Below are 13,177 nucleotides of genomic sequence, written 5' to 3'. Positions count from 1 at the left end.
CTCGTTAATGTGATTGGTCTACAATTAAGAGGGGAATGAGCATTACCAGATTTGAAAAGCGGAACCACCTTACCCACCTTCCAGTCCCGAGGCAAAATGCAGTGCTGTAGGGACTGTTCAAAAATGCTGGCCAAAATGACGGATGAATATACCTCAGTGTTCTTCAAAAATTTTGAGTTAATCTCATCAACCCCACAAGAAGACGAAATTTTCAAACCTTTTATCAATTTCATTACTCCGAGTGAATCTATGACGATAGGATCCATTGGCAAGAATGAGAAGAACAGGCGCACTTATAACGGTGCTTTTGGTTCACAACATTTTTCACTCATGCACGCTGCTAAACAGAGCTGGATTTGCTTCCCCACGTTACCTCCTAGTAGGCATCTTCCTTGCAAGACAAGTGATTTTGGGAACACAGTGAGCTGTTCTCTGCCATCTACATCAGAGCAACTTCCTCATCAAAGCACCCAAATGCTTACCATTTTAATGTCAACCAAACCTGTGAAACTGCCTCCCCAGTTTCTCCTAACATTAATTCCAAGGTCCGTTTCTTCTTTTGTGCGTGTATGCGCATTATATTCAGATAACGCAGCGGCTGAGAAGCACGTTTTCTTTTCACGCATTTACAGCTCTCGACTGCAGTCATTCACCTCTCGTAATGTGGGCTCACTGTTGTCACTGCAGATAAGCTTCGAGCTATTTTAAGCAGGTTCATTCAGAAAAATGAGCCCATTCCTAATGCTTTAAGAGGATTTAAAAGTAGCACTAAAATCAGTCTCAAAATGCTAATTTAGGCACCCATTTCTGAATAAAAAGTCATGTCTAAAAAGTTATCGAAAATGTCTACGTATGAAGCTTTGAAGTCATCTACGAGCATAGCGTGAAACCAGCTACAGGAGGACTTGTAGACATCTGTGTCTAAAGGGCTGCTTAGGTAAAACTTCTCTTCAATATAGTTTTGTTCCCAAAATGTTTTTTAGAGCGTTAGCTCTACTGGTCACGTTTCGAGCGTGTAAGTTAGGCCAATTCCACAGATAGAATCCAAGACAGCAGCCTCCATAGCAACGACATTGTATTACAGCATTAAGCTCTACTTCTTGTGTTTCGGGTCTCTGCGTTAGGTGTTAAAACGCAAACTGTAACCCAGTGGTTGCCATGGTAACCGAGGTGGTTACATAATGGAGTAAAATAACAGGCAGAAGCGTGATGCCCGAGCCCCACAATTTCTAAACTATGTCAATCCGGTATACATATCCCTCCGACTATCCCAAAGTCAGGCCACTTAGTCCCAACATTCGTGTAAAAATTTTGGGGCAACCATTTGCCGCAGAATGTCCCGGATGGTGGCATCCAAGTCAAGTTGGAGTCTAGCTCGCGGCAGGAATTGGAAACGGCTACCTATATTAGGTGTGTTAACGCTCGATACTTCATCGCTGCCTCAGCGGCAGCTAATTTTTAGACGTCTACTAGCTCTGTTTCATGCGTGCGCATTTTTTTTTTTTTTTTTCTGCTGGCAATTGGCACTGTGACGAGAAAAGCGCAAGTTCGCTCATGTGATAAGCATGCACAAGATCATGTACATCAAACCAGTGTGCGCTCTTTAGAAATGTTAAACTGCGGATTCAGGGGATTTCCGAATGTTCATTGAAATACTCTGACAAAAGTGTTGTGCATTAAATAGTCTAACAGCAAACAGTCATACTAATTTTCCAAAATTTCGAATATTCGCTGTTGTGGAAGCTACGAGTACACTCCGCCAACTTCAAAAAGCACACACTTTTCACAAGCACACACCCAACCACATCAGCAGCTTATGCTAAGAACAGCTTCCACTCCAGTATTGCACAAAGCCCCCACCCCTGAGATACTAGGTTGTATTTTTGATCTTGCTTTGACAAAGACATACAGTGGCTGGCTGTATGAAATGGGTAACACAAGAGTTACCTCTGTTTATTTCATGCATCTAATACGGCCACAGAAATGATTAGAAATGGGAATCCAGCAAGGGAGGTCTGTCCAGAAGCCCTCCGGCAGATGAGCGTGGTTTCCGCTGGAAGTCAGCTGAACCCCTGAATTGCATGTCGTCATAGCCATGATTGCTGCTGTAGTCAGTACTGTAACTGTCTGTAAAGTCGTGACTCCTGCGTTCTCCATAACTGTCAATTCCAAGCCTTCGATCAAAATCATCTCTCCTCTCAAAGGAATAACCTTGCTCTCGACTGTTAAATGTAGGTCCCGACTCTCCCAGCAGAGGTGGTCGTCTTGGAGCATGGTCTTCAAAGGAATCACGAATAAGTGGGGCCTTATCACGCAAAAGCGGAGCCTTGTCATGAAGCAGTGGGCCTTCATCCAGCAGTGGTGCCCCTTCGCTACGCAGCCGCAAGCCATCACCAAGCAGTGGTGCTCCTTCACCACGAAGCCGCAAGCCATCACCAAGCAGTGGTGCTCCTTCACCACGAAGCCGCAAGCCATCACCAAGCAGCGACAGGCGCTCAGTTGTTCCAAAATCTTCCCTTGTTGATCGATCCCTGTCAGTGGCCATTTGCCGCTGACGGCTCAATTCCTGGCTCAAGTGATGACTCAGCTGTTGACTAAGCTCCTGGCTGAACTCTGGTCTCGCCAAATGTTGCGAGAGCTTGCTGATTTCTAAAGCTAAGTCAAGCTGAAGTTTTGAAAACTGCTGTGATGTATTGAGATGTACATAGGCTCCCTGTTCCCTTTTAGCTTGCACAGGAGGATCCAAAAGGCCAAAGCTGCTACTCAAGGGCTCTTCGGAGGACCGCTGATTTGAAAAAGAAGGTGCAGGAGTAGGCAAAACAGGGCTTCCCCATTGAGGCTGGACAGAGGGATTTTGCCATGGGCTAGGCTGGTGTTGAGAAGGTGTCCTGAAATGTCCATTGCCATTGCTAGGGGGAGGCGGCCCAGCCCAGTTCTGGCTTTCCCTTGGTGCAAATCCTTGCCGATTCGGTGCACGCTGTGCCCCGCCAGGAACTTTCTTTCCGGCTTGCGCTAAGGGAGATGGTCCGCTGCCACCCTGCAGTATGCCACAGTGATGCAAGCACAAAACGGCCAATTCTACACCACCAGTTAAGATTTGTAACTGTCAAACCTTAGCAATTTCGTAGAGGGGTATGTGAATATTCTATTCAAATTTCAAACATAGGGTTGGAATTCATGAGTGATTCAAACTCCGAACAGACAGTAATGTTGTTAGCCTCGATCAACGATTAGTTTCAAACCTCAGGGTCCACGATGCTGAATGGCCCCATTCGTTTTGTTTCCCCTTTGCCATCACAAAGTAGTTTTCATGTGCGACTATAAGCAGCTAAATTTCTGCCTGGCAGAACACGTTGCTGGTGTCGGGGCTGGTGCAACCAATACATGCCCGACACCAATGAAAGAGTCCAGAGAAAAAATAAAACTCCGTTAGGCATTAGAATGGCCTATTTTGTGCACTAGGATTATGCACGCAATAGGCATGTGCGAAAAATTAATTTTAATTCAAAGCGAATACGACACAAATAGTTTTCTTTTAATAGCTTCAAAGTGAACCGAACGTTGAAGCAAACAGTTTACAACTGCAAATGTAGAAATAAAAAAAAAAGGCGGTTCATTAATGTTCAGTAGTGTAAGCTGAAAATGTGCTCTGCAGGATTCACTAAATCAACTGAAAAAACAAACAAACTTGCGTTTGGTTATGTTCTGTCAGCAACAAGCCAATGTGCACTAAACATCAGCCTCATGCCATTACTGCATTTGTATGCTTCTCATTTTTAAAATAAAATGTGGACGGATTTTTCGGATGAGGAAATTTCAGATGTGATTAATTTTCCAGACTGAGTGGCACCACATCATGCATCCCATAGAGTCAACATGTAAACATTGCTGAAATTAAGGACATGCTGCATACGGTAGCTCAATCTCTCTCGGTTCGTTTGCATAGCATACAGTCAAGTAACCGTACTGCATACCCATGATACCAGATTTGTACCGCTGCTGGGTGTCAAATCCACCACACGACATCAAAAGGACGGTCAGAATATGTAAATGAAGGCACTGTGCACATGTCAGAAGCAACACTTCAGAGTACACCAATCGAATGACGCGGTAACCGCAGCTTCTCGAAGGGATCTTTGCATTGAACAACATCACAGTGTTCTACATTGACCTGCTTTTTACGAAGACCTCATCGGCACATGCCTCCCGCCAGATACAAAGGTGCGGGATGCACTTATCCATGGCATGCACCTTCTGAGCAGTGTCATTTTATTCCAACGTGCAAAAATGCAACAGTGAAGCATAGGAGGCATGCCCCTATGACGATATTGTGAGTGAAAGAAAACAGCGGCACTCTCTGAAGTGAAGACAGCACAATTATGGCAAAACGCTTCGCAGTCCTTACTTTCTCATTGCAATGCTTAAAATAACTAGAGCTTCGGGTCTCATTAATTTGTGCAGTCACAGAATGTCAACAATAACGTACCGCCCGCTTCAAAGCCAACAGTGAGGGAGCGCTTGCTCCCCACATGTTGGTAGTTCTGCATTGACCTTTTTCGTAATTTCTGCTTTTCTGTTTTGGGCCCTCCTCACGGTGGGCACAGCACTGTTCGCACAATGGCAGGTTTGCTTCCACATCTAGGCTTTGTCCCATCACATGTGCTTGTCGGTGGCTTGCAGAACAGCGCAGGCATTGGAAGCAAATTATGTGGGCGTGGCAGCCATGGTGTCATGGGAGATCGCATGGAAGTGTTACGAGTGTGCCCGAGTCATCGACTGCTTCTTCCAGCAGCTTGGGAATTTTGAGCTGAAGTGACTTTTTTTCGGCTAAGATGATCCATCTAATGTTTGAGTGATATTCGGTCACCAATTGTATTTAACGGTTGACCCCTCATTTTTTTAATTACCAGAATATTTTTCCACATTTTCGAACTTCGAAACACTTCAAAAACATTCGAGTTTTCCACATATTGCTATTCGTTTGGAAGTCTGAATTGAATACCGCATTATTCACTTTGATATAAGCAACATTCGAATCTTCGCACAACCCTAGCAAACAACCATCATTTTCGATATATTTAAGGGGGGGACACGGGCCTTAGAGCTATGTAGACAAAAATTAATATAACTGCACTGCCTTCAACTTTTACTGTTGATTTCAAATATCCAGTTATTTTGCTCCCAGCATTGCACCCCTATTACATTCACCTTTATGCTGCAAAAAAAAACTAAAGCTCTAGCTGCTCCAGGTGCAGAGATAAACCTTGAGCAAACTTGCAACCAAACGCAAAACAGTTTTGAAAAAATGACAGCACGACCTTAAGGCTACAGTTGACTCTTTCCCTACCGCACCCATTGAACATCGTTGGCCTGCTAACGATCATTTCATGCACCATTTCAGAACCTTCTGCGTTGCTAATGACCATGCTGCAGATGTAGCTTGTAGGCAAGGAACCAAAGTTTTGTTTTCGATGTAGTTTTCTTCTGTTCCACGAAGGCGCACTTTTTAATGCGCCGTGAAGAAATGATTGGTTTACTTTGGTTTATTCGGGTTTAATGTCCCAAAGCAACTCGGGCTATGAGAGACGCCGTAGTGAAGGGCTCCGGAAATTTCGACCACCTGGGGTTCTTTAACATGCACTGACATTGCACAGTACACGGGCCGCTAGAATTTCGCCTTCATCGAAATTCGGCCGCCGCGGCCGGGATTGAACCCGCGTCTTTCGGGTCAGCAGCCGAGCGCCATAACCACTGAGCCACCGCAGCGGGGCGCGAAGAAATGATGGTTTGGTTTGGTTTATGGGGTTTAACGTCCCAAAGCGACTAAGGCTATGAGAGACGCCGTAGTGGAGGGCTCCGGAAATTTCGACCACCTGGGGTTCTTTAACGTGCACTGACATCGCACAATACACGGGCCTCTAGAATTTCTCCTCCAAAGAAATTCAACCGCCGCAGCCGGGATTGAACCCGCGTCTTTCGGGTCAGCAGCCGAGCACCATAACCACTGAGCCACCGCGGCGGCCCAAAACGAAGAAATGAAGATGCGGACCTGCGCTCATTGCCTGCCATGTTGCCTGCAGATGATGCCTTCGCCACTCGACTTCGGAGCCTTCCGCGTTGCTCACAGGCATGATGTGCATCTAGCTTGTAGCCGGAGAGCTGAAGTTTTGTTTCCGATCTAGTTTTTTTTTTTTTGCCTCTACAATATGGCATTTATTGAACGCGTTTTGACGATGCGGTACAATCAAAGTCGCTTGGCAGAATCCACATATGCGCGCCACGCGCTCTGAAACATAGCAAATCTCAGGACTCCGTTTCGTCTGCGAGTGATTTAATCGATGACCTGTGCAACAACGAGCCTGAAAATGTTACAGGGCACTGAAGATATTCAGTTTTCACATCAGTCATGATGGAAACCAGCCTGAAACACAGGCGGCCGCGCTCTGATGCACAACTATAGGGTTTCCAGGTATTGTTTTGTAGCAAGAATACTATTCGATATAAATTTTTTTTCGCAAATAGTGGACATTTTGCATATTTCAGAAAATTTTTAATTTTTTCTTTTTAAATACAAGTGTCTTTGCAAGTCTCGTTGAATTTTTTCCTAAAATCTCGTTTTTAGCAAATAAAATTTTTTGTTGCAACATGCAATTTGTTGTTGAAACTTATATGAATAGAAAGCACCTTTATTCAGCTCTGTTTTTGTGTATTGCAATAAATATTGAATGCAATAGTTTTTACAGAAAAAAAAATGTACTGAAACCTTCAGAAAATGGTCATTTTCCCCATGATACGTAAAGTGTTAATTGGTGCAATCAGTGGCTTAACAAATGCAAGGTCATGTGTGTATCCCATATTGCTAATCTGACTCCCCTATTCTATCTGAATGACATTGCATTTGAAAGCTTCAATTCTTATACCTAGGGAATCACATCTAACCTAAATTGCAGGCTTCAAATAGATTACATAATCATTGACGCTAACAAAACTTTAGGTTACCTGTGACAATTTTTCTCGCGCACTATCTTCTTTGAAAGCAGTTCTGTATAAAACATCAATACGTCGAAAGCTAGAATACTCAACAGCAGTCTGGGATCCAAGCCATGACCACTTAATTACTTCGCTTGAAGGTGTTCAAAATTACTCCGGTCATTTCATTCTTTACAACTATAACCGAGAAGCAAGTATAACGGAAATGACAGCTAATCTGAGCCTTCAGACATTGGCTTCGCGACAAAAGGTTTGCTTGCTGGTTTACCCTATTTCCCAAGTTATATTATCATTCCAGCCTACACAACACTTTCTTTCATAGACCCCATTACATATCGCATCGTACTGATCCTCATAACGTTGCCATCCCGTCATGCAAAACAGTTTCTTAAGCTCATCTGTTCCCCGTACTTCTAAAGAATGGAACAATCTTCCTAATGAAATTTTATCTATTACGGACATAAACAACTTTCGCAAAGCTTTGGCTAGCTTTGTATAAATTCTGACACTTTTGTTCTGCAACTGATGTAATTATTGTCTATTCTCCCGCCCCTTCCCTTGCTTTCTCATTCTCTGAGCACCTAATTTTGTTTGTTTTCATTGGTCTGCATAGCCTTTCATGGTATTGACAAAAAAGTCTGTCCCCCTATGTTCTAAAAGGCAGCCCTGATTTCACCAGGAAATTGCAGCGAAATATACGGCACTCTTACGAGATTTATGCACAGCAGGCAGCCAGCTCATTCTCTGTTCATTTTTATTTTATTTATTTTTTATTTATAGATACTGCAATCTTGTACAGATCATAGCAGGGTAGGACAAAACAAAATACAAGCATATAAACACACACAAATTCAGGCACTTTTCAAACAGAAGTAAAGAATTTTGATTAACAGTCTCGCTATTAAGTTTGTCCTCGGAAAAAAAAATATTTAAAGCAGTTATTTCGCGCGTTCAAAGGGGTCATTGTTAGTGCATGCCTTTGTATCGTGTTATAACCTGAGGAGAAAGAAAAAAAGAATTCATGCTAAGTTTGAACTTGTCTCGTGGGTTAGTTAAGTTAGTTCACCAACCTCTTGTTGCAGAGTCGTATGTGTTGTGGCTGTCAACTGAAAAATTATAACTTTGGTTAAAAGTTTGCACTAGTGTCTCTATATGTGAGCTAAACTCAATCAGCTCATAACCCACTTCTTGCAACTCTCATGGTAAACACCTTCTGGGTGGCCAGAATTCTACTGTATCCATTATTTTACGGCGAAGCCTTTAATGCCTCATCGTTGTAATCAGTTGTTGTTGACCGAAATGTCACGCTTTTCAATTGGTTGAAATGGTCATGACATCACAGTGCGCGAACTTCAAACGGGGCCAATTGCACTTTGGCTAGTAACCATGCAACCAATTAAAGGGATGGTACAGTGATGCTCCAAGTAAGTGGGAATGCGTTTAGTTAACTAACCAATTGGCCTAATTCACCTTTCTAGTCAGACCAGATAAATAAATAAAACAGTGGGAAATTGGTTATGCACGGTATGCACGGAAATTGTTATGCACGGTATATTTTTTGCAGAACAGGCAATGGCAGAACTGATGAATCTAAAGAATTTGATTGTTATAAGCAACATGTAGTTATAAGTGGATTACACTGTCGTCGTTTTTAATCTGGGTCTCCTCTCCAGTCCGCTGCTCTAAAAACGCAGCACCGGCGATGATCCTCCTCTCCAGGGGCGGCGCATTTCGCAGCAGCTGCCACAGATGGACCCGTGCTGTATTCCTTCGCTCTTACCTTTCTCTCGTTCTCTTCCCATGGCAACCCTCCTAGTCTTTCCAGGGTAACTACCTTCTGGGTGATTTCCGTTGCAACGACCGACCGTTGCACCTTCTTATGCTCTTGCCATAACCTTCCTTTCCAAGGCAACCATCCTCCGTTTGGCGATTCCTTCACTCTCACCACATCGTAACCACCGCCCGGACAGTTCCTGGGGCAACCACCCTCCGGTTACGCCTTCCTATGCTCTTGCCACACCCTCCTGCTTCCACAGACACCACCTTCCGATCGGTTACCGTGGTAACCACCCTGCAGTTACACCGTCCTACACTCTCGCCATAAAGCCTCATTCCATGGTAACTCTTCTCATCCTTCCAGGGTAACTAACCTCCAAGTGGTTTCTGTGGCAACCACAGACCAGCTGCACCGTTTTTATGCTCTCATCATGCCCTCCTTCCACAGTAACCACCTGCCGGTTGTCGATTCCTCCACTGTCCCGACACCCTCTCCCTTCCACTGTAACTACCTACCAGTTACACATTTCTCCGTTTGTCATACCTTCCTTCTTGCACGGTAACTACCCCCCCCCTCCCCTTCCCCCTCTCGAGTGGTTTCCACGGCAACACACCCACCAGTTACGCCAACTACGACATACTACTGCTACTATGAAACCCAGGAGCAGGCACTTAACAGCTATCACTGCAAAACTGCTGTGCTCAACCAATTAAGGTGACACCACTCTGCATGCTTCCAGGCACCCTTGCCCATGGTACATAAAGTGGGAAACTGACGGGTTTGACTAAATGACAATAATATCTTTTTAGAATTTCAAACACATCTGATTATTAACATTTATCCAAGAAACATGCATGCAAGCAAGAAACAGGAGGATATCTTCCAGCCAATACAGCAGTTCGGCAGAGACAGAAACGAGTCTGCTCACAAAATTGCGTGATCAGCTCCCACAGCTAGTGGGGGTTACTGAAAGTTTTCTGGCCCTCAACCAACCACCCTCGATGTAATGCAGGCTGCAAAGCTGGCTAAAGTAGGAGAATCACTGCTTTCTTGGTCAGCATAGAAATTGAAAGTTGCAAAGATGTATGCACTATGATACAGCACAACTGCACTTAAAGTACTGGGTTCACAGTTAGGTACAAAAGAAAGTTCCGCCAAAATCAAGAGGGTCTCTGCTCTGTGGGCTTCAGAGCTTGGCGGGAAGCCAAAGTCATGGCATTACGCAGTGTCCTCTGGGTGCAGTACAGAATCAGCTGCAACGGTAAAGGCTGCAGCACAGAAGAAGGGACCTTTAGCCACATGCTCTATGAGCACTGACAGGAGAAATTTTTGCAGAAAACATGCAGTGGTGGCCTCTGTGGGGAAAATATTCAGCACGATCTACGGAAACCATTTTAAACACCCTTCAAGAATATATGCTATCAGCCATAAAATTTTACGAAATATGGGGTGCATGTGGAAAAAAATTATTTTCTCTGGTAGTGTCAAGCAATCCAAACCTGAAATGCCTTTAGTACAAGGTGACGTGCATGCTCCATTCACTGGTATCAATACATGGTGCCAGTGGAATAAATTTGTTCCTAAGCACATGCACTTCGTGTACTTCTTTTGCAGCCTATATACAGTGAGGCTAAACCTGAAAGGCAAGGCAGCTTGGCCTCGACCCATATCACTTCCTAAATACCCAGGCCATCTAGGCAGCATCACTGTACGTTTACTGAACATTCAATCTCAAGATGCCCCAATCTCAGGATTTTCAAAAGCACCTGCGCAGATACAGTAAAAGCTTATTAATTCTACCCCCGTTAATTAGGAAATCCGGATAATTAGAAATGCCGGCTATGTCCTGGCCATCGCCCAATTAAGTTTATGGTGTCAGACACTCGCTAATCCGGACGCTATAGGTCTCGTACCGGTTAATTTTAACAAGCTCTCGAAGGAAGGCCACGTCCAGGTATGACTGGCGCGGCAAGAGATTGTCGCAATAGCCATACTCAAAACCCGAGTTCACTGCTGCAAAGTCACTTGCGCATCTCTGACATGCGCATGACAGCAGGCGTGAAAACGAATGGATGGTCCTCTCTCCGCGAACAGCCCAACCACTTATTTTCGGTTTTCTGAGTTTCGCGCCAGCCCAGAGCGACCGGGCAGCCTGCTGACCGCTAACCCAACCCAGAGAGCACTGATTTGGACACTGACTGACACTGGTGTTTTCTACTCCCTCCCACCCTTGTTTCCTCACTGCTCTGGCGCAGTTTCTTTTGCTTTCGTCAGCCTGGTTCCATTCATCCAGTGTGCCAAAACTGTGCACTCGTCACGTGCCGTTCATGGTTTGTGCTGTGAAGCCTCCTTATACACAATGGCGCCGCTTGATGGGTAAGACATCCTAGTGGTGGAGCTCCATCGCAACACACCGTGAAGGATGCGGCAGGCCCTTACGATTGTGGAGCAGTTCTGCTTCAATGCTCCCGACAGTATGCACACAATAACGCATTGATGAAAACATGAAAAAGTCACTGCTATGCTGTTCTCATACAAAAATCTGGCAGCCACTGCCCAGTCTTTCACCAAATAAATTTACCACGACGCAAGCTCTTCTTGACAGTTTATTAAGGGTAATTCAATAATTCGACCTTGAGGAAAGTTTGAAAATTTTTTCCGGCACCTTGAAATTCGAATTAAAGAGCTTTTACTATACTGAAAGCGTCGTGAAAACGCTGCAGTTACCGTGAAAGTTCCACTGGACTGATGCAGACACACGATTTGCATAAAAAAATGCACTACACAAACACTAGACTATCATTCTGCAGCATTTTTGAGTGTATAAACCATTATACATGCTGCATCAGCATTTTAGTCATAAAAGTAGGTTCCGTCACATCTTAATTAGGACCTCCTCCGGCATAAAATTTTTTTCTTCACTAAAGTGATAATGCAGATTATGTCACTGACCATGTAATTGCAGCTCACTGCTACATGAGCTATAAGACATGCTCCAATTCTTGCTTTACCACATAACACGTTGCAAGCCAGTTGCTATAATGTACTATGTACTATACACTCGGAACAGTGCGACGACTTCCAGGAGCTGCAGCACGGCTATAGGTTGTGCTGAGGTCAGGGGATCAGCGCAGTGTTTGCAACACAGCTTACTACATAATAAATATGTGTGTTGTCAATGAAGCACCTTCCTACCTTTGAAGCGAGAGTGCACACTTGCGGTGAAAGATGGCCAAGTGTTTAGCTTTGCTCTGATGTGAACCCATGTGTTATGCACCAACCACAGAACACCTATATATCTCATACAGCCATTTACTCTTCTGGCATTCCATGGCTTTTGCTCAGCACAATGAAGTGATTAATAAAATGATTACGCCATAAAAATGGAAATGGGTGGATCTATCAAGGATAGAAAGAAACGCCCTGGACGTGCGAGTGCCTAGAAAAAAACGTATCACTGGTGGCAACATTTTTGTATCCTCGTGTCCATTCCTGCTTGGAGGCAGTCGTTTGAGAATGTCCCCGGAACAGAGTTCCGATTCTTTGGCTTGATATACGAAGCAACGCTCAGGCACCCCGCAGCAACAACTGCCAGTAAAATTAACAAAGAAATGCACATTGCTAACAACTGATCAGATTAGTGGTATACACCGGGAAGCGCGCCAGCTTGTTGACTCATGATACTGGCTGCTTGTTGCACCTAGTCGAAGGCAACCAGAGTAGACACTTCCGGAGGAGCACCCCTTGGTGTCAGAAATGGACGCGCCATTCCCAGTTCACTAGATGACACTGGTGACGCAGCAACGCATCTGAGCTAGTGGCTGCACACCTCGAGTACTTCTGTCCCAGATAGTACTGCAAATGGCTTTCTTTGGTTCTTTTTGGCTTCTGAGCAGCCCATGTGCAATCTCCACATGGAGATATGATTTTAAGGAAAGATGAAATTTCACTGGATGCCTCTAACTTATGCCTACAACAGCAATAACTGCCCACACAATGTCGATATATTAATATACTCACATAGCGAGCAAAGTTTTCACAGTGGCGATTACTTCCCAAGTGCTAAAAAGGAAGGAAAGAGAAAAGCAACCGTGAAAGAACCATTCCACTACCATATCCCAAAACGCAAGCCTTCAACTTGCAGTTCATACCTGGTTAAAATGCACCTGTGAGTTGAAGGTGACCTGACAAACGTCGCACCAAAATAAACCACTTGGATTCCATTTTTGCTGCGGCTGATTCTTCATCTTTGGTACAGAACCTGGTAAAAAAAGATGGGAAAAACATGTAGAGGATTAAGGCATGTGATCTCTATGACCTGTGCATGCTGCAAATAATTTCTATGCAACTTGAAAACACTTAGTCTGCACAGAATAAACAAGGAAATATGGAAAGTGACAACACAAGGAT

General features: G+C 44.3%; 1 protein-coding gene across 1 annotated transcript in view; it reads right to left on the bottom strand.

Annotated features, from left to right (window-relative positions):
* Positions 1-1,915: 1,915 nt before the first annotated feature.
* The window catches only part of LOC149350548 (uncharacterized), an 83,177-nt gene continuing 71,915 nt past the window's right edge, over positions 1,916-13,177 (bottom strand). The window contains exons 14-16 of the mRNA XM_089579605.1: positions 12,919-13,028; positions 12,788-12,829; positions 1,916-3,037 (exon numbers count right to left, since the gene is read on the bottom strand). Of these exons, the coding sequence (XP_089435731.1) occupies positions 1,988-3,037; positions 12,788-12,829; positions 12,919-13,028 (1,202 nt within the window). The 3' untranslated portion in view covers positions 1,916-1,987. The remainder of the gene's footprint in view (positions 3,038-12,787; positions 12,830-12,918; positions 13,029-13,177) is intronic.

This window comes from Amblyomma mixtum, chromosome 3, assembly GCF_055824585.1.
Source record: "Amblyomma mixtum isolate Tamu chromosome 3, ASM5582458v1, whole genome shotgun sequence".
NCBI classification, from domain to species: Eukaryota; Metazoa; Arthropoda; class Arachnida; order Ixodida; family Ixodidae; genus Amblyomma; species Amblyomma mixtum.
The sequence above is the reverse complement of the archived record's forward strand: the minus strand, read 5'-3'. Positions and strand labels throughout refer to the sequence as shown.